Source organism: Salvelinus sp. IW2-2015, unplaced genomic scaffold, assembly GCF_002910315.2.
Source record: "Salvelinus sp. IW2-2015 unplaced genomic scaffold, ASM291031v2 Un_scaffold1923, whole genome shotgun sequence".
Lineage (NCBI taxonomy): Eukaryota > Metazoa > Chordata > Actinopteri > Salmoniformes > Salmonidae > Salvelinus > Salvelinus sp. IW2-2015.
In genome coordinates this window covers 93297-114466 of record NW_019943281.1, presented here as the reverse complement: position 1 = coordinate 114466, position 21170 = coordinate 93297, and the positions used below count along the sequence as shown (strand labels likewise).

Here is a 21170-nt window from a genome sequence, read left to right as displayed (position 1 = left end):
TGGATATGTCCACTGTCTGTGTTGATCAGGCGCTCCGGCGAAGACTAAGCTCTTTATTTAAAGTTATATGAAGCTTACCTCTGCTGCTCGCTGCCCGCCCTCTTCAAGACAGTGAATGTAAAGGCCTCTATTTAAAGAGTTTAATCCCTAAAGATAAGGCCGACTGCCAAGTTCTCTTGTATGGCTCCTTCCTTAGTCTTTATCTGCTTAAGGCCACGCGGAATATGTTCAGCACTTAATGTTTCCATGAACACCTAACACCTAATGTGAGAAGTACATTTATGTACAAGACTTAGAGCTAACTACCTAAATAAGGGGAAACACCAACAGAAAGTGTCTTAATAATAGGGTGTTGGGCCACCACGAACCAGAACAGCTTCCTTGGTGTAGATTCTACAAGTGTCTGGAAGTCTATTGGAGGGAAGCAGCACCATTGTTTCATTTGGTGTTCTGTCGACGGTGGAAAACGGTGTCTCGGGCACCGCTACCGGACGGTGTCTCGGGCACCGCTACCGGACGGTGTCTCGGGCACCGCTACCGGACGGTGTCTCGGGCACCGCTGACCCGCGACGGCTGTCTCGGGCACCGCTACCGGACGGTGTCTCGGGTAACGCTACCGGACCGGTGTCTCGGCACCGCTCCCTGATAGTTAAACAAAAACACACACGCACGCGCACGCGCACGCGCACGCACACGCACACGCACACGCACACGCACACACACACCACACACACACACAACACCCACACACACCACACACACACACACACACCACACACACACACACACACACACACATCCACACACACACCACACACACAACACACCCTTTAAACCCCCATGGAGATTCTTCATCTAGCCATGGTACCCAAAATAATGGGCAACTGGACAATTTTTATACACAATCCTAAAGCATGATGGGATGTATGGAACCACACCTGTTTGGAAGCACCTGCTTTCAATATACTTTGTGTCCCTTGTTCACTCAATTGATTCCTATATTTTGGCAGTTACCTTTACATTTAAGTACAAGACATAAGCCTCCATTAAGGTATAAGAGCGGGTGAGACTACAGACTTATTCTCTAAGCCTGTTCCATTTTACACCAGAGACGGTGAAATGATCCTGTGTAAAGGTGTTGAAGTGCACACGTACTTGAATCGATTTATATTCCTGAGCACAAACTACTAAACGCTTCTCTCATCGCAAAACAAGTAAACGTGTTCTGTTCATGATGTCATCTGACCTCGTTGACCTTCTTCTCTCTCTTCCTCTCTTCCAGTTTGGGCGAGTGGGAGGAACACAGTTATCCTGTGGACCACCAGCACCTAGACAACCAGTCAGTTTAACCACGACACCCACCTGCCTGCGCTGACCTGACCCCCACCTTTCCTCACTTTTCTCTACACACCTTCATCGAGAGGCGTGGACTAACCAGGAAGTAAGAGCAGTCAGACAGGAAGTAAACAAAGATGTCTTCCCACAAGCGCAGATTCCAGTGCTTCGATGCCATCTTGGATGAGGGCAGCCACCACCACCCCAAACCCTTGCTCCCCTTCGGGCTGCGTTCTGCCCCCGCGCCTCCCCCCAGGAGATCCACCCATGGTGGGGATGCCATTCACCAGGAGACCCTGGAGGACCGGGGGTGCTACCTGTGCGCCCAGGCCACAGAGGCCAGGGAGGAGTCCCAGAGAGAGGCCCAGAGAGAGGCATCAGCCTGGTACCTCCCTCCGGTCCACCCACACTCCCACCGTCACCACCCCCAGCAGTATGTTCGCAGGCGGCCGGCCCGGCCTGAGGAGGTCCCTGCCGAGCCCTCTTGCCAGCACCACCTCCACAAGAAGTTGGTGCTGGTGAAGAATAGCGACCCCTCTGTTCGGAGGACCATCGTGCTCCATCGCAGGACCCTCCGCAGCCTGAGCCTGTTTCTGGAGGAGCTGTCTGACTTCATGCAGTACCACGTCAGGAAGCTGTACACTCTGGAGGGACGCAAGGTGACACGGTCTACTTCCTCAACGTCACTAGATATTACCGTTGGTGTGCTAGTTTAGGGTAACTTTAAGTTTTCCCCAAAAGTGAAGCGTTGTTTATCGTTAGATATATGAAGCAGATAGTGATGGGTAAAAACAGTTACATATTGGGATATTATTTTTTTAGGATATTGTAATAATATATTTGCGACTGGTCGGCTGTACCTGCTTCAAAACTCTGGTATTTTTCCTTCTGTAGCGTGTTCTAAGTATAATTTTTTTAAATAGTGATCCAATATATTTTTTCAGTATTATATTTCCATGACTGATCAAAAGAAATGTTCCCATAGCACACTCTCATGTCCCTCTGCAGCAGACATATAGTGAGTAATATGTTTGGAACATTGAATCGTAGTATCAAATCGCAATACATGTAGAATCGTGAATATCGCAATACATATCGTATCAGCACCCTTAACTATCATGCTAATATTGTATTGTGAAATCCCTGACAATTCCCGGGCCTAGAAACAGGCCTTTTTTTTCAGTGGAAGTCTAGCCTTAGAATGGGAGAGCAGGGCTAAGGCCCTTTTGTCTGGTGTGCTTGTCGCCGTAATATGTATGACTTCTGCGTGAGTCTGCATCCTTCACCACTAAAAGGAGTTTTAGGAAATCAACAGAACTTGTAATGACTGTTTCTAGTCATCACAATTAATGATTTTATTTGGAAAATGTTAGAAGGCAACAGGACTGTGGAGACATGACTTTTCTTTGGTAGTCTCTAATATTACCTGTGAGAAGCCTGGGAGTGTGAGCGTGAAAGAGAGCCCTCTAGTGGCAGGAATTATAATGACCATACAAGCCAAAGCAGAGTCAAGCTGATATTATGATGCTGAGATTCTATTTTTCCATTCGGAACATAACTGTATTGATAACAGCATCAACGTTTTGTTCAGGAAAAGGCTACTTCCTCCTTAAGAGGCAGAGATTTCTCTGTGTTGTTTGGAGCCGGTTCAGGGGTTTCCTGTCTGTCAGTACAGCCTTCTCATGTAGCCCCTCCCCTATCAGCTCTATCCGTGTAGCCCCTCCCCTATCAGCTCTATCCGTGTAGCCCCTCCCCTATCAGCTCTATCCTTGTAGCCCCTCCCCTATCAGCTATATCCGTGTAGCCCCTCCCCTATCAGCTCCATCCTTGTAGCCCTCCCTATCAGCTCTAACCGTGTAGCCCTCCCTATCAGCTCTATCCTTGTAGCCCCTCCCCTATCAGCTCTATCATTGTAGCCCCTCCCCTATCAAGCTCTGTCCTTGTAGCCCCTCCCCTATCAGCTCTATCCTTGTAGCCCTCCCCTTATCAGCTCTATCATTGTAGCCCCTCCCTATCAGCTCTATCCTTGTAAGCCTCCCCCTATCAGTCCTATCCTTGTAGCCCCTCCCTATCAGTTCTATCCTTGTAGCCCCTCCCCTATCAGCTCTATTTCTTCCTCTGTGGTAGCCAGCCATATCCCTACTATTAGTCCAGGCCTCCACCATGTTTCCATCCAGGGTAAATACACATGCTGTAAGTCCTGGCAGCTCTCCACTTCTTCTCCAATGGAGCCTTTTTTAGTGGTTCTGACACTGGTCCTGTAACTCCATGAGGATCCATCAGAAACCCTACAGCAGGGGGTCATAGATAACAAGGTAACTCCATGAGGATTCCATCAGAACCCTAAGCAGGGTCATAGATTAACAAGGTAACTCCATGAGGATCCATCAGAACCCCTAAAGCAGGGTCATAGATAACAAGGTAACTCCATGAGGATCCATCAGAACCCAAAAGGAGTAGGCAAGAGAATGGTCGTGGAACAGGCAAAGATCATAACCAGATCAGAGTCCAGGAGGTACAGAGTGGCAGACTGGCTCGAGGTCAGGGCAGGCAGAATAGTCAGGCAGGCAGGTACAGTCCTAGAATAGCAAGGGTCAAAACGGGAAGGACTAGAAAAAGGAGAAAAGGCAAAGCAGGAAAACGGGGGAAAAACGCTTGGTTGACTTGGACATACAAGACGAACTGGCACAGAGAGACAGGAAACAACGGGGATAAATACACTGGTACAGAGGACAGGAACACGGGGAAAATCACTGGCACAGAGAGACAGAACATGGGATAAATATACTGGAACGAGAGACAGGAAACACAGGGATAAATACACTGGTACAGAGAGACAGGAAACACCGGGGATAAATACACTGGTACAGACAGACAGGAAACACGGGGATAAATACACTGGCACAGAGGACAGGAAACAGGGGATAAATACACTGGACAGAGAGACAGGAAACACGGGATAAATACACTGGTTACAGACAGACAGGAAAACACAGGAGACATAAAATAACACTGGACAGAGAGCAGGAAACACGTGGAAATACACTGGTACAGAGAGACAGGAAACACGGGATAAATACACTGGTACAGAGAGACAGGAAACACAGGGATAAATACACTGGTACAGAGAGACAGGAAACACGAGGGATAAATACACTGGTACAAGAGAAGACAGGAAACACAGGGATAAATACACTGGTAGAGAGAGACAGGAAACACAGGGATAAATACACTGGTACAGAGAGACAGGAAACACGCGATAAATACACGGTACTAGAGAGACAGGAAACACAGGGATAAATACACTGGTACAGAGAGACAGGAAACATAGGGATAAATACACTGGTACAGAGAGACAGGAAACAGAGGGTTAAATACACTGGTACAGAGAGACAGGAAACACGGCGATAAATACACTGGTACAGAGAGACAGGAAACACAGGGATAAATACACTGGTACAGAGAGACAGGAAACACGGGGATAAATACACTGGTACAGAGAGACAGGAAACACAGGGATAAATACACTGGGGAAAACAAGAAACACCTGGAGGGGGTGGAGACAATCACAAGGACAGGTGAAACAGATCAGGGTGTGACAGTGCAGGACATTTTCCTGCAACAACAGGGTGTTCAAATTAAGATCCTACATATGTAGCAATGCTTGAGAAGGAGGTTATGAGACTTGTTCCACACGAAGTCAGATGGAAGTGTAATGGTTAGTAATTATGATGTGCTTTAATTGATAAAGATTTTATTACTATGTTACTAGACCTTGAAAGACTATCATTTTCCCATCTTAGATAACTTATTTAAAAAATAAGGGAAAGTTGTCAAGCAATCGGGATATTCCCTCACACACGGAGTATATTCAGACAATAAGGGATGTGTCAGCCCTACTAACTATTCATCTTAGTCAAAACGGAGCTATTTTGAAATAAGCAGGTCAGTGTTGAGAATTCACAGGCAGTAGGAGACCAGGAGTAGCTCAGAAATGCATCCTCCACCACAGCAACGATTAATTATCTTCATCTGGGCTACGTGTGACTGCGGATAAAAAACATTTATCTGGTTCAACTGCCAGGGTGGTTTTATAGTTTGAAAATGCACCGTGAGCCATGAACACAACTTAATGTACAATAGAAAAACGAATCGAATAGATTAAATTCAGAGAAATTATATTTGAAAAGTCAAATTTTTACCATTCATAAACTTTTTATGTTCAGTCTCAAAGATCACTTGTCTTGTATGAATGGGCTTCCTGGGGGTCTGTAACCCACACTACTGTTCTGTATACAATTCAACCCACACTACTGTTCTGTATACAATTCAACCCACACCTTACTGGTCTGTATACAACAATTTCACCCACATACTTGATTCTGTATACAATTCAACCCACACTACTGCTTGCTGTACACCATTCAACCACACTACTGCTCTGTATACAATTCAACCACACTAGTTCGTTCACAATCCCCACTACTGTTTCTGTATACAATTCAACCCACACTAGCTGTTCTGTATACAATTTCAACCCACACTACTGTTCTGCTCATCACAATTCAACCACACTACTGTTCTGTATACATTCACCCACACTACTTTCTGTAACAATTCTGTACGATTGGCAAACATGACATGTTACACATCGTAAGCCTTTTGGGATAGTTTTCCATTTCCAAATAGTTATTTACACTCTTACCCAAATTCACACACGTTGTGCAAAACTAAGGAAGGTGAGTATATAGTCTACTGAGTAATGTTGGTGCTAGATTTGTACAAAATATGGAACTACTGCTCGCATATTAATGTGGAAATTCAACCGGAACCACAGAGTCGGGAGTAGAGTCGGGAGTAGAGAGCGGGAGTAGAGTCGGGAGTAGAGTCGGGAGTAGAGTCGGAAGTAGAGTCGGGAGTAGAGTCGGGAGTAGAGTCGGGAGTAGAGTCGGAAGTAGAGTCGGGAGTAGAGTCGGGAGTGAGTCGGGAGAAGAGTCGGGAGTAGAGTCGGGAGTAAGAGTCGGGAGTAGAGTCGGGGATAGAGTCGGAAGTAGAGTCGGAAGTAGAGTCGGAAGTAGAGTCGGGTGTAGATTCAGGAGTCGGGGTAGAGTCGGGAGTAGAAGTCGGGAGTAGAGTCGGGAGTCGAGTCAGGAGTCGGGAGTAGAGACGGGAGTAGAGTCGGGAGTAGAGTCGGGTGTAGATTCAGGAGTCGGGAGTAGAGTCGGGAGTAGAGTCGGGAGTAGAGTCGGGGAGTCGAGTCAGGAGTCGGGAGTAGAGACGGGAGTAGAGTCGGAGTCGAGTCAGGAGTCGGAGTAGAGACGGGAGTAGAGTCGGGTGTAGATTCAGAGTCGGGAGTAGAGTCGGGAGTAGATTCAGGAGTCGGGAGTAGAAGTCGGGAGTAGAGTCGGGAGTAGCGTGTGTACTTGATCATATAATTCCTAGGTTTGTCATTATGCTGTACTGTAACTTTTATAACACCATCCAGTCTCTGTCCGGTGTGGTATCCATTCTCTGTCTGGTGTGGTCCCACTCGTCCGTGTCCCAGTCTCTGTCTGGTGTGGTCCCCAGTCTCTGTCTGGTGTGGTTCCAGTCTCTGTCTGGTGTGGTATCGCTCTAGTCTCTGCCAGTGTGGTCCCCAGTCTCTGTCTGTGTGGTCCCCAGTCTCTGTCTGGTGTGATCCCAGTCTCTGTCCGGTGTGGTATCAGTCTCTGTCTGGTGTGGTCTCCAGTCTCTATCTGGTGTGTATCCAGTCTCTGTCTGGTGTGGTCGCCAGTCTCTGTCCGGTGTGGTCCCCAGTCTCTGTCTGGTGTGGTCCCCAAGTCTCTGTCTGGTGTGGTCCCGTCTCTGTCCGGTGTGGTCCCCAGTCTCTGTCTGGTGTGGTCCCCAGTCTCTGTCTGGTGTGGTCCCCAGTCTCTGTCCGGTGTGGTCCCAGTCTCTGTCGGTGTGGTATCCAATCTCTGTCCGGTGTGGTCCCAGTCTCTGTCCGTGTGGTCCCAGTCCTGTCTGGGTGGTCCAGTCGTCCGGTGTGGTTCATCTCTGTCCGGTGTGGTATCCAGTCTCTGTCTGGTGTGGTCCCCAGTCCTCTGTCTGGTGTGGTCCCCAGTCTCTGTCCGGTGTGGTATCCAATCTCTGTCCGGTTGTGGTCCCAGTCTTCTTGTCTGGTGTGGTCCCCAGTCTCTGTCCGGTGTGGTCCCCAGTCTCTGTCTGTGGTGGTCGCCCAGTCTCTGTCTGGTGTGGTTCCCAAGTCTCTGTCCGGTGTGGTCCCCAGTCTCTGTCTGGTGTGGTATCCAATCTCTGTCCGGTGTGGTCCCAGTCTCTGTCCGGTGTGGTCCCCAGTCTCTGTCTGGTGTGGTCCCCAGTCTCTGTCCGGTGTGGTATCCAATCTCTGTCCGGTGTGGTATCCAGTTCCTGTCTGGTGTGGTCCCCAGTCTCTGTCTGGTGTGGTCCCCAGTCTCTGTCCGGTGTGGTATCCAATCTCTGTCCGGTGTGGTCCCCAGGTTCTGTCTGGTGTGGTCCCAGTCTCTGTCTGGTGTGGTCCCCAGTCTTGCTGTCCGGTGTGGTCCCCAGTCTTCCTGTCTGTGTGGTCCCCATCTCTGTCGGTGTGGTCCCTCGTCTTTGTCGCGGTGGTGGTCCCCAGTCTCTGTCTGTGTGGTCCCAGTCTCTGTCCGGGTGGTCATCTCATCATGTTGGGTCCCCAGTCTCTGTCTGGTGTGATCCCCAGTCTCTGTCCGGTGTGGTATCCAGTCTCTGTCTGGTGTGGTCTCCAGTCTCTATCTGGTGTGGTATCCAGTCTCTGTCTGGTGTGGTCGCCAGTCTCTGTCCGGTGTGGTCCCCAGTCTCTGTCTGGTGTGGTCCCCAGTCTCTGTCTGGTGTGGTCCCCAGTCTCTGTCCGGTGTGGTCCCCAGTCTCTGTCCGGTGTGGTCCCCAGTCTCGGTGTTTGGGAATTATTTGATGAGAACTTGAATGAAAATGAAAATCCTGCACACTGTGCTTGCCAGTATCACTTATGTTTAATTATCTCATGTATCTGCCTAACAGACTTCATCAGAGCTTCAAGAGCTATTCCACTGTTTGCCTTCCCATGAAATAATGAACAGATATCTTTTCTCTAATTATTGGCTGCAATTTAGGCCTGTTGGAAAAATATTTTTCTAGTTGCATTGTATTTGACTACTGTACTTGAAGTTAATAATTGATTGGATTTATAAAATGGTTTTCCAGATGCTCAAAACACTTACATAGGGGGGGAAATGCTCCACCTTACAGTGTCATGGATAAGAGTCAACATTGAGTTGGTCTGAACTAATTTTATCCTGGACTGAACCAACCTTATTTGCTATTTCAGACTTCCCCTCATTGTAATCAGCTCATGCTAATCATATAAGAATGCTGTTTTAATTATTATCTTAAATGGTACTGTGGGAGGAAATTAAGATTGCAGATGTTTATGTTTCCTGAACTTGTTAACATCTTCATGTTGTTCATGGCTTTAATCCATTATGTCCGGCAGGTAGCCTAGCGGCAGGTAGGTTAGCGGCAGGTAGGTTAGCGGCAGGTAGCCTGGCGGCAGGTAGATTAGCGGCAGGTAGCCTAGCGGCTACGGCGTTTGGCCAGTAACCGAAAGGTTGCTAGATCGAATCCCCGAGCTGACAAGTTAAACAAATCTGTCGTTCTGCCCCTGAATAAGGCAGTTAACTCACTTTTCCTTGGTAGGCCGTCATTGTAAATAAGAATGTGTTGTTAATACCTGACTTGCCAAGTTAAATTTAAAAAATTTAAAAAATGATGGCCTTAGTTCTTAGCCATATCCTGTATCACCTTTACTTAACCATATGGCCAAGGTTCAGCTACTATCCTTTAACGCTTTAGTCTCTGGGTGCACTGATACTGTGATACTGATATATATATATGTTTATGTAACTATTCATACACGTTTGTCTCATTGAGATCAAAATGTCTTGCTAGAGAAACCTGACAATCTCAATTTAGATCATAGCTGATTTTTTGACTAACTGTCTGTCCTCTATTAGTCTGCGTATCTACCGTAAAACATTTTTTCACCTGGCTCTCTGTGTGTTTCTTTGTTTCAGATCGACAGTGTTCAGAGTCTCCTGCAGTGCCCCAGTGTGTTGATTTGTGTGGGCCGTGAGCCCTCCCACCCCATCCTTCTGGAGAACTTCCGGAAAAACTCAGATGACAAACTTCCACGACTGAGGCCAAAGTCACTGGGACGCTCCAGCATGCCCAGTGAAGGACAGGAGAGTCAGAAAAATGGTATGACTATATAAATCAACCAATCAATCACTCAATCAATCAAATATATTGATATAGAATGCCCTTTTTTATGTCAGCAACTGTCATCAAATGTTTATAAACCAACATATGTCAACAATTTCTCAATATCTTTATATATGTAATTTCAACAAATATACTGCTATTATGTTAAGCAAAGCAATTCCTTTGCCTAATGAGACGTCACTGTGCTGGCAATTAGATACTGTATATACTGATTGTATAAAACATTAAGAACACCTGCTCTTTACATGACACAGACTGACCAGGTGAAACCAGGTGAAAGCTATGATCCCTTATTGATGTCACTTGTTAAATCCACTTCAATCATTGTAGATGAAGGGGAGGAGACAGGTTAATGATGTATTTTTAAGCCTTGAGACAATTGAGACATGGATTGTCAGAGGGTGAATGAGCAAGACAAAAGATTTAAGTGCCTTTGAATGGGGTTATGGTAGTAGGTGCCAGGCGCACCGGTTTGTTTCAAGAACTGCAACGATGCTGGGATTTTCATGCTCAACAGTTTCCCGTGTATCAAGAATGGTCCACCACCCAAAGGACATCCAGCCAACTTGACACAACTGTGGGAAGCATTGGAGTCAACATGGACCAGCATCCCTGTGGAATACTATCGACACCTTGTAGAGTCTATGGCCCGACAAATTGAGGCGGTTCCGAAGGAAAAAGTGCGATGTTTTGGTCTAATGTTTAACTCATTATTCATATTCAACGACATATCTGATAATTCTTTTAAGAACTGTCTGAACTTGTTTTACTGGAAAATGTAGACTTCCTCATCGTCAGGCTTCTTGTAAACCAATGACTGATAATTTATGTTCCTTTCTGCTTGTCACTTCTACAGGCGGTTTAGGACTTGAGGCAAAGAAAAGCGTCATCCACTTAAGATCTGAATTCAGCAACCGGTCAGCCAGGAATTCCATATCATCGGACAAATCACTCCCACCAATCAACTCCACATCCCCAGCCCACGTAGGCCCATGCCCTCATTCAAGTGAAGGCTTGCTGGAAGACGACATCGAGAAAAGGGTACTAGTCAACAAAGACGGCAGCTTGTCAATGGAAATGAAAGTGCGTTTCCGACTACTGAATGACGAGACGCTGCATTGGTCCACACAAGTAAAGAAGTCGGTAGGAACGAACAATGAATACCTCCAAGGATACCATGATAACTGCTCTCTACAGCAGAGTAGTGTGGAAAGCTGTTCCGAGTCACCAGGCGAGGCTGACGATGCCTACATCACCAAGCTGCACCAGAAGCATCTGGACATCCCTCACTGTCAGAACTGCTGCGGCCACTGCCAGGACTATGAGATCAGGAAGACCCATATTTCGGGGGGGCAGAGGACTGTCCGCCACGTCACCTCCTCCAGCTCCAGTGCCTCCTCACACACCGTTGTACGTAAAGAAGGATCAGTGGAGACCATGTCCAGTGAGGAGATCACAGAGCACGTGGTGGAGAAGACTGCTTGCTTTCAGCAGACTGTGGAGGAAGGGGGCGACTCCATGGTGGAGTACTCCACCATCAGCCGCGGCTGCAGCAGGAGCGAAGTGCACTCGACAACAACGTCCGCCAAGAGTAGGTCTAGAGTTTCCACTGAGGACAAGAGCAAGAGCCTTGGCAATAGTGAATGGATTGACATTACAACCCAGGCATCGGATAACAATGAGCCTACAGCTGATAGTTCATCCTCCGCTCCCTCCAAGGAGTCTCAGAGCGAGGTCAGCGTCAAGATCACTGATGCAGAGGAAGAGGATCGGCCTGTGTCTGCTGTTAGTCTTTCCTCTCAGATCCTGGCGTCGCTCAGTGACGACCACAACGATGAGTACGACAATCTTCCACCAAGTGTTTCGAGAGCGTGTGCATGTTCTCAGAATAGTAATGCAGAAGAGGAGGAACCCACTATAATTGCTGTTTTGAACTCACCTATAGCGACACCTATGCAACATTTAACTCCCAGGCCTCCGAGTAGCAAGGCATCTTCTGTGCGCTCTACCAAGTCCAAGAAATCCACCAAAGTTGTGTCTCTGGCACCATCAAATGGACAAGATGACCAAGAATCAAAGATGTGTGAATATGAAGGATCTGATGAAGCACCAGAAGCAATGGAAGCTGATGATGAAAATGCTGAAACAGCAGTTGAAGAAGAGAGTCAAGAAGCGAACCCTTCAGAGGACACTGAAAACAAAGACCCAGAAACAAAGGAGAGAGCAAACTCTGCCAAATCAAATGTCTCTACCAGATGTAGGAAGTCCAAAGTTGGGGAGAAAGGAGTTCATTCAGGAGAGCGATCATCAAGTGCCATGTCAGTCATATCAAATGCCTCAGCAAAGTCAAGAAAGTCCAATGTTTCAGCTGTAGACGACGTAGAAGTACAGGAACATCAAACAGACAAAAGATCCTCAAGTGCCATGTCAGTTCAATCAAATGTCTCAACAAGATCTCAGTCCAAAATGTCCAAAGTGGCAGTTAAAGAAAACGTTACACCGGAAGATGATGAAAAAACAGCATCAACTGCTTTGTCAGTTAAATCTAACGCCTCAAGAAAGTCCAAAGTTTCTCATGTTCCCGCTGAAGAAACAGCAGAAGAGGAATTGGAAAAAACTGAAGAGAGAGCACCTAGTGCGATGTCTTCTATGTCTAATGTTTCTGCAACATCAAAGTCCAAGGTTTCTGAACTTTGTGTCAAAGAAACGGAGAGACCATCCAGCGTTATGTCTGCTAAGTACAATATGTCAGCAAGACATAAGAAATACGACATTTCTGATGATCCCGCTGCAGAACAGGATCAAACTCTTCCAGCTGAGGAAAACGGAGAAGAGGATTTGGAAAAGTCTGAAGAGAGAGCACCTAGTGCTATGTCAGAAAATTTGAATGTTTCTGCAAAATCAAAGAAAACTAAGGTTTCTCAACTTTGTGTTGAAGATGACAGATCATCCAGCACCATGTCTTCTAAGTACAACCGGTCAGCAAGATACAAGAAATGCTACGTTCCTTATGATCCCGCTGGAGAAGAGGATGAACCTGAGGAGAGAGCACCTAGCGCCATGTCTGCTAAGTACAACCGGTCAGGAAGATATGAGAAATACTATGTTTCTAAAGAAAAAGAGGATCAAACTGAAGAGAGACCATCTAGTGGTATGTCTGCTACGTCCACTGGTTCTGAAGCACCTGCTGAGGAAAACGCAGAAGCAGAGGAAGAAACAGCTGGAGAAGTTCCAGCTGGAGAGAAAGCAGAAGAGGTAGAAGAAACAGAGGGGGTTGCCGCTGAACAAACTGATGAATCTGAGCATGAAACGGAAGCTAAGTCAACTAAGTCCAATGTCTCTACCAGATCAAAGAAGACCAAGGTTTCTCAATTTTGTGTTGACGAAACTGAGAGATCTTCCAGCGCTATGTCTTGTAAGTACAACCGATCATCAAGATTCAATAAATACTTTGTTTCTGATGAAACTGAAAAGAGATCAGCTATGCCTAATACGTCCAATATTTCTGATAATCCTTCTGAAGACAACGCAGGAGGTGAATTTGAGGAAACTGAGGAGAGAGCACCCAGTGCTATATCTGTTAAGTCTAATGTCTCAGCAAGATCGAAGAAATCTAAAGCTGCTGAGGAAGACACCGAAGAGGGAGCTGAAGAAAGTGCAGAAACTGAGGTTGCGCAAGAAACAGACAACAGAGCTCCCAGGTCTTTTAAGTCCAATGTTTCTGCAAGATCAGCGATGTCTAAATCTTCTGAAGATCCTCCCGAGGAAAACGAAGACAAGGAATTGGAAGAAATTAAAGAGAGACGACCTAGTGCTACGTCTTCTAAGTCAGCTAAGTCGAATGTTTCTGCGATATCAAAGAAATCCAATGTGTCTGTCAGATCCAAGAAATCCAAAGCTTCTGAAGTTCTGGCTGAAGCAGAAGCGGATGAAAAGGAGGAGAGAGCACCTAACACTATATCTACTAAGTCAGTTAAGTCCAATGTTTCTGCAAAATCAAATAAGTCAAAGGTTTCTCAACTTTGTCCTGAAGAGGAAACTGAAGAGCGAGCACCCAGCGCGTTGTCTGGTAGGTCTGCTGTTTCGGCAAGATGCAAGAAATTGAAAGCAAGGTCACCTTGTGCTATGTCTGCTAAGTCTGAAGTTGCAGCTGAAGAAACTGCTGAACCTAAGGATGAAACAGAGGATCGAGGTCCCAGTGCTATGTCAGCCAAGTCAGCTAAGTCTAATGTTTCAGCAAGACCAAACAAATCGAAAGCTTCTGAAGTTCCTGCTGAAGACAGCCCTGAAAAGGAAATAGGTGAAACTGGAGAGAGGTCACCTTGTGCTATGTCTGCTAAGTCTGAAGTTGCAGCTGAAGAAACTGCTGAACCTAAGTATGAAACAGAGGATCGAGGTCCCAGTGCAATGTCAGCCAAGTCAGCTAAGTCTAATGTTTCAGCAAGACCAAACAAATCCAAAGCATCTGAAATTCCTGCTGAAGAAGAGGATCAAATTAAAGAGAGAGCGCCCAGCAGTATGTCTGCTAAATCTAATGTTTCTACAAGACATGTGAAGCCTAAAGCTTCAGAAGTTCTTCCTGTGGAAAACGGAGATGAAGAATTGGAAAACATTGAAGAGAGAGCACCCAGTGCCATGTCTGGCAAATCAGCTAAGTCTAATGTTTCCGCAAGATCAAAGAGGTCCAAGGTTTCTGAGCTTTGTGTCAAAGAAACGGAGAGACCATCCAGCGCTATGTCTGCTAAGTACAATATGTCAGCGAGACACAAGAAATACGACATTTCTGATGATCCCGCTGCAGAACAGGATCAAACTGAGGAGAGAGCAGCTAGTGCCATGTCAGCCAAGTCAAATTCTTTAGCAAGATCAACAAAATCTAAAACTTCTGAAGTTCCAGCTGAAGAAACTGCTGAACTTGAAGACCGAACAGAATATGCTACTGCCAAAGTGAATGCACGAGAGGATGTAGAGGACTCTGAAGAGAGAGCACCTAGTGCTACGTCAGCTAAATCAAATGTCTCAGCAAGATCTAAGAAGTCCAAAGTTTCAGTTATTGAACCCGGCCATAAAACAGAGGAACGAGCACTCGGCGCTGTATCGGCTAAGTCACACGTATCTGCAAGATCAAGGAAGTCCAACGTTTTTGAAGTAAATCCTATAGAAAAAGCTGAAGAGCAAGTTGAGGAACATGTGGTGAATGCACCTAGTGCTGCATCTGCTAAGTCTGCAAAGTCAGCTAGGACCAATGCATCAGACAAATCTGAATGCATGTACTGTAGCTCCAAACCGAAAGATAGTACAACTGCTGAAGTGGCTGAGAGACCTAAAAGCAACATGTCCAACGTGTCTTCCCATCTACAAGTCAAAGGACAAAAGGACAAAAACAATACGGAGGACGCCAAAAGTGACAAAGGGAGTGAAATTTCAAGAAAGACAAACAGGTCAAATAAGACTGCCACTAGAGATCATGTGGACACTCCCAGACCTAACTCTGTTGCGTCAGAGAGTTGTCTCACTCCTACCCCACCAGACTGCCCACCAACCCCCAGAAAAATCAAACGACCTGTTATTTTACTTGGTGGCTCAAGTGACAGTAATAAGTCACATGCAGCAGATCCAGTGGAAGAGAACTCTAACATCTCATGCAATGGCCCCTTGGAAGTGACAGACAGGAATGTCAGTGACAACAAAAGTGACAAGAGTGGCAAGTGTAAACAGAGGAAAGGGGTTTCCTTACTCAGTTTCTGCCGACAGCCGCCGGAAGGAGAAGTCTCTGAGCTGGTTCCCTCCAGTCTACCTAACGCCTCTCCAACAGAGGTTGTGAATGAGTGGCTTAAGAAAATACCGTCCGACAGTGTGATGTATGAAATTGGGGATGAATTTAGTGACAGAGGCCATTCACCGGAAGAACTACCGCAAAAGGAAAAACCAAAAGAGGACATTGCTGAGTGTGAAACTCAAAATGAAAAAAAGGAAAAGCTCAAAGAGACAGTGGCCAACCATGTGGTTGACAGTGAGGAGCCAGCGGAGACCCCACCAGAGAGCCCACCAGAAGACACTCGCCCCTGCACCGCTCCACAGGAAGAGGTATCAAAGAGCTTTCACTCCTCAGTTCAGGTGATGAAAGTCCTGTTGAATCCCACGCTTGACCGGTGTAACAGCCTACCTGAAGTTTCTCCAGTGTACGGACGTAAACTGAGCACCTCAGCCAGAGGTCTCCTGGATTGCCTCGCAAAGCTGCAGTTGATAGACTTTGATCCCAACGACGATGCAAACGCCAAGGACACAAGGTACAGAGAGCTAATGAACATCCTCCAGTCCCTCTGGTTGTGTGACCCAGCAGAAGGTGGAATGCAACAGCAGAATGGCTGTGATCAACACTCTGTGGACGGTGATGGGAAAGCAAGGTCCTCCTCTGGGGTGGACGTCAGCAGTGGCTCAACAGGCTCAGGCAGTGTGGCTCAGGCAAGGAACGCAGAGGGGGAAGCGTTGGTGAAGGTACAAGAAGTTGATGAAATGGCACAGAAAGATGAAAGCCGAGAGTCGTCAGCACCAATGCCTGATACAGCCACTCCYGACATAGCCAGTCGGGTCCAGTGGACCCCCGAAGAAGGAGGAGAAGGACCAATAGCAGTGGAGGAAGAGAAACAAAAAGATGAAGACGTTCCGGAGTCTGATGACACCATTATAAATGAAAGTCTGAGAGAATTACCAGAAACACCCCCGTCTTCCAATAAGAGCTCAGACCCTCGAGAGGACACAAGCTCTGGTTCTCCTCCATCTGTCCAAAGGGCACAACTAGCCAAAAAGGTTTCCCTGGATCCTGATCCTGTCTGGGTCTTGAAGTTACTGAACAAACTAGAGAAGCAGTTCATGACACATTATATGGATGCCATGGCTGAGTTCAAGGTTCGCTGGAACTTGGACAACAACGAACAGCTCAATGCCATGATAGCTGAACTGAAAGATGATGTGAGGGGGAGAATACAACTAAGCATCGACAGGGAACTGAGGAAGATCCACGGTCGAGCTGGAAGACCAAGACCACCCAAAGAAGCCTTGTCACGAGAATCAAATGCACAAACAGAGACAAGGCGAAGAAGACTGAAAGTCGTGCGTGACCGGTCCATTGATAACCGGGAGGATAAAAGTGACGATGCAACCTGCACTTCCTTCAGTGACCAACGGAGTGATGATGAATATTGCCCTTGTGAAGCATGTTTACAAAAGAAAATGGAATTGGGGCCACTGCTTCCTGCAGAAGTCCTGCATACTGCACCAGTCATCATGGCGTTTGATCTAAAGTCAATTCTTCAGTTGAAAAAGGAACTTACTCCAAAGACACAAGAAGCTGATGTTACAGATGACACCGAAACGGTGGTAGTGAAAGCTGGCATTACACATGCTTTTGATTTAAAGTCAATTCTCCAGTTGAAAAAGGACAGTCCACCACAGATACAAGAAGAAGTCAATGTTGCAGATGAGACTGAAGGTTTGGATGAAGCCAAAGCAGCGGAAACTCTTGTTGAAAATGTTATCAATGAGGCTAAGAAGGAGATGGAGGAATCACAACAAAAAGATGCTGAAATGGGTGACAAAGCTGAGACAGTAGAAGCTGATGTAGAAGCGACAGCTGAAGGTGAAGCAATAGAAGAGGGCGAAGCTGAAACAGATACTGCTGAAGATGAAGCAGATGAAGAAGAAACTGTTGAAGCTGAGACAGCAGCTGATGAAGCAGAGGGAAAGGAGGTGGATGCTGAATCAGAGAATGCTGAAGCTGAGATAGATGAAGATGAAGCAGGAGAGAGTGGTGATGAGAGTGGTAAAGCAGAGACAGCYGTGTATTATGACGCCGGGGAAGAGGAGGAAGTTGAAGCAGAGACAGGTGAAGATGAAGCATTAGAAGAAGAAACTTCTGAAGCAGAAACAGCAGCTAATAATGAAGCAGCAGGAGAAGAGGAGGAAGCTGAAGCAAAAACAACAGAAGCTGAGACAGCAGAAGATGAAGCAGGAGAAGAAGAAACTGCTGAAGCAGAGACAGCAGCTGATGACGAAACAGTAGGAGAAGAAGAGGCATCTGAAGAAGACACTGCAGGAGAGGAAGAAGTTGAAGCAGAGACAGGAAAAGATGAAGTTGCAGAAAAAGAAACTGATAAAGTGGAGACTGTTATAGCAGCAGGATCAACACCAGGAGAAGAGGAGAGCACTGAAGCAGCTGATAATGAAATGTCAGGAAAGGAGGAATCTGAAGCTGAAACTGCAGAGGCAGAGACAGCTGATGTAACTGCAGAAGAAGATGAGACTGCGGAGGTAGAGGCAGCTGAAGAGYAGACTGCAGGAGACGAGGAGAGTGCTGAYGCAGAGACAGCGGGAGATGAAGCAGGAGAGGAGGAGACTGTTGAGGCAGAGACAGATGATGGAACAGCAGGAGAAGAGACTGCTGAAGTAGAAGCAGCTGAAGAGGAGACTGCAGGAGACGAGGAGAGTGCTGAGGCAGAGACAGCTGACGAGGAAACTGCAGAAGCTGAAACTGTTGAAAATGAAACAGTTGAAGGGGAGGAGGATGCTGAATTTGAGGCAGCAGAAGAGGAAGCTGCCAGAGATGAAGAGACAGTGGAGGCAGAGGCAGAAACCAATGATGATGCAGCAGGGGAAGAAGACGCCYACAATAAAACTGCAGGGGAAGAGGAGATTGCTAAAGCTGAGACTGCAGACGATGAGACACCTGGAGAAGATGAAACCACAGGGAATGAGTCCTCAGAAAATGAAACAACTGGCGATGAGTCGGCCGAAATTGAAACAACTGGAGACGAGTCGGCACCAGCTGAAACTGCAGGAGAAGGGACAGCTGACGATGAAACAGTAGGAGAGGAGGAGGGTGCTGAAGCTGAAACAGCTGAGGGAGAAGAGCAGACAGCCGGAGATGAAACTGGAGGAGATGAGAATGAAAATGCAGGAGAAGAATCGGCAGAAGCTGAGGCAGTAGAAGACAACGCAGCAAGGGAAAGAGCTGAAGGTGAAGCTGAGGAGAATGTAGAAAAGGGGGAGGATGAAACAGCAGAGGAAAAAGAGCCTGTATTTGAGTCAAACATTGAGGAGACGGATTGTCATGATGACGTATCGGAGATAAAAGCAGACGACGAGGCAGAGGAGGGAGAAACAACAGACCAGGATATGGTCCCGGAGGAGACAGGAACAGAACAAGAAGATGATGCAAATGCTGGAGACAATGCAGGAAACGAGGCAGAAGAAGCAAATACAATCAAATTAAACGCAGACAGCGAGGACTTTGAAAATGGAAGCCAAGACCAAACCAATGAAGAGGATTGCTGCGGAAACTTTGGGTACTCAGCCGACGGAGAAGATGAAGCTGAGGATGAGTCTGATTTGGAAATATCGACAGATGAGGGAGAACAATCAGAGGTGCCAGCTATCAGGGAGGGCAACGTGAAGGAAACTGTTGAGGAAACTCCAATGACCTCATTCGATGCCTTGGCCAGAGCAGAGTACTCTGAAGACAGTGCTTACGCCGATGTTGAGGATTCAGAGACTGAAGGTAACAACGAGGAGTCAGAGGCACAAGAGCACAAACCAGAAGAGGAGGAGGGTGATACCTCAGCAGAGGCTGAGCTTCAGGTTGAAGAAACTCCAGTTGAGGAGCTGCAGGAGGAGGAAGAAGAGGAGGAGACTCCAGTTGAAGAGCTGCAGAAGGAGGAGAAGGAGGAGGAGACTCCAGTTGAAGAGACTCCTGTTGAGGAGCTGCAGAAGGAGGAGAAGGAGGAGGAGACTCCAGTTGAAGAGACTCCTGTTGAGGAGTTGCAGGAGGAAGCGGAGGAGGAAGCTGAGGAGATGGAAGAAGTTGAGGAGACTCCTATTGAGGAGCTGAAGGAAGAAGCTGAGGAGGAGCAGGCTGGAATGGAGGAGGAGGCTGAGAAGGATGCAGCTGAAGATGGTGCTGCTGAGGAGGAGCAGGAAGAAGTTGAGGAGCAGCAGGCAGCAGCTGAGGAGGAAGCTGAGGAGGAAACTGCTGAAAATGAGGCTTCTGATGAGGAAGAACAGGAGGAAGGGGTGCAGGAGCCGGAAGCTGAAGAGATTGAGGAAGCTGAGGATGATACTGCTGAATACAGCGATGCTGTTGAGGAAGATCCAGCTGATGAGGGGGATGACGTCACAAGCCAAGGACAGTCTGAAGACGACAGTGATAGTGATGGACCTTCTGGGACATCTAGAAAAAGTGGTCAGCCCACCGAGTCTTCCATGGAATCACAACCAGGCTCACTGGACAACGTCCTGAATGAAGAGGCAGAGACAGAATCCAACAGCGAGAAGAGTTCACAGACAGGTTCAGGGGAAGGGTCGAGCCACCACCTCTCTGTGAAGAGCAACCAGATGTACCCTACAGACACAGAGGACGAAAGCAGGGTGTCAGAATGCACAGAGGCAGTCAGCGAGGTCCTCGAGCGACAAGTCATTTCCCCAAAGAAGAAGACTCCGAAGAAGTCTCCGGCAAGATCTGTAAAGTCAAACAAGGCCAAGTAAAGTGACATTGATTAAATACGATATTGATTTCTAAAACTTCACTATTACAACTACTGCTGTTTAATAATAACTTAATCAAATAAAGATCAAAGCACTTTATTTCAATACTACTCGTCACATGACACAGGACAGTTAAAAAAAGGGAATGTTTTAAAACTTGAAATATGCACACTGAAATTAGTGGTATTCTCTTCTATATTCACAAAACAGAAAATATATTTTCCTGGAAGATTATTGATATTTATTTTTTTACAAACAATGTTTTAGAGTTGTAGATGATTATTGGTATTAGTGCAATAAATCATATACAACTGTAATGAATAGAATAAATTATTATTCAAATAAATGTTTAAACTCAGTTAGAAACCCTAAAGAGTTTTGCAAGTAATGATATAATTATAATTATAATAATTATTCAAATAATTATTCAAATATACCAGCCCTAAAGAGTTTTGCAAGTAATGAACTACAAATGAAGCAATAGTTATATACAATATGCAATGTATATGTGAAACTTGAATGTAAAAAGAACAATAAATATATTTTGTTGATATTTTAGGATAATATATATATAATTACATTTTTTGGCAACATTCTTTGTTGCCTGTCTAAGAACAAATCTCAGGTAGTTGGAAACTATACATTCCAAATGTGCGTATGTATGAAAGAGATCACGTACACTACCAGTCTACAGTTTGGACACACCTACTCATTCAAGGGTTTTTCTTTATTTTTACTATTTTCTACATTGTAGAATAATAGTGAAGACATCAACACTATGAAATAACACATATTACGGAATCATGTAGTAACCCATTTTTTTTTAACAGTTCAAAATATATTTTAGTTTTTAGATTCTTCAAAGTCGCCACCCAAAGCTGTCATCCAAGCAAAGGGTGGCTACTATGAAAAATCTCAAATATAAAATGTATTTTGATTTGTTTAACACTTCTTTGGTTACTACGTGGTTACATGTGTGTTATTTCATAGTTTTGAAG

The 21170-nt window shown here is 46.2% G+C and overlaps 1 protein-coding gene across 1 annotated transcript; it reads left to right on the top strand.

Annotated features, from left to right (window-relative positions):
* Positions 1–1472: 1472 nt before the first annotated feature.
* LOC112072422 (microtubule-associated protein futsch-like) lies at positions 1473–20422 on the top strand. The gene is made up of 3 exons (XM_024139825.2): positions 1473–1994; positions 9426–9609; positions 10490–20422. Exons 1-3 carry the CDS (start codon positions 1473–1475, stop codon positions 20170–20172), a joined length of 10389 nt encoding a protein of 3462 aa, XP_023995593.2. The 3' UTR covers positions 20173–20422.
* Positions 20423–21170: the final 748 nt, after the last annotated feature.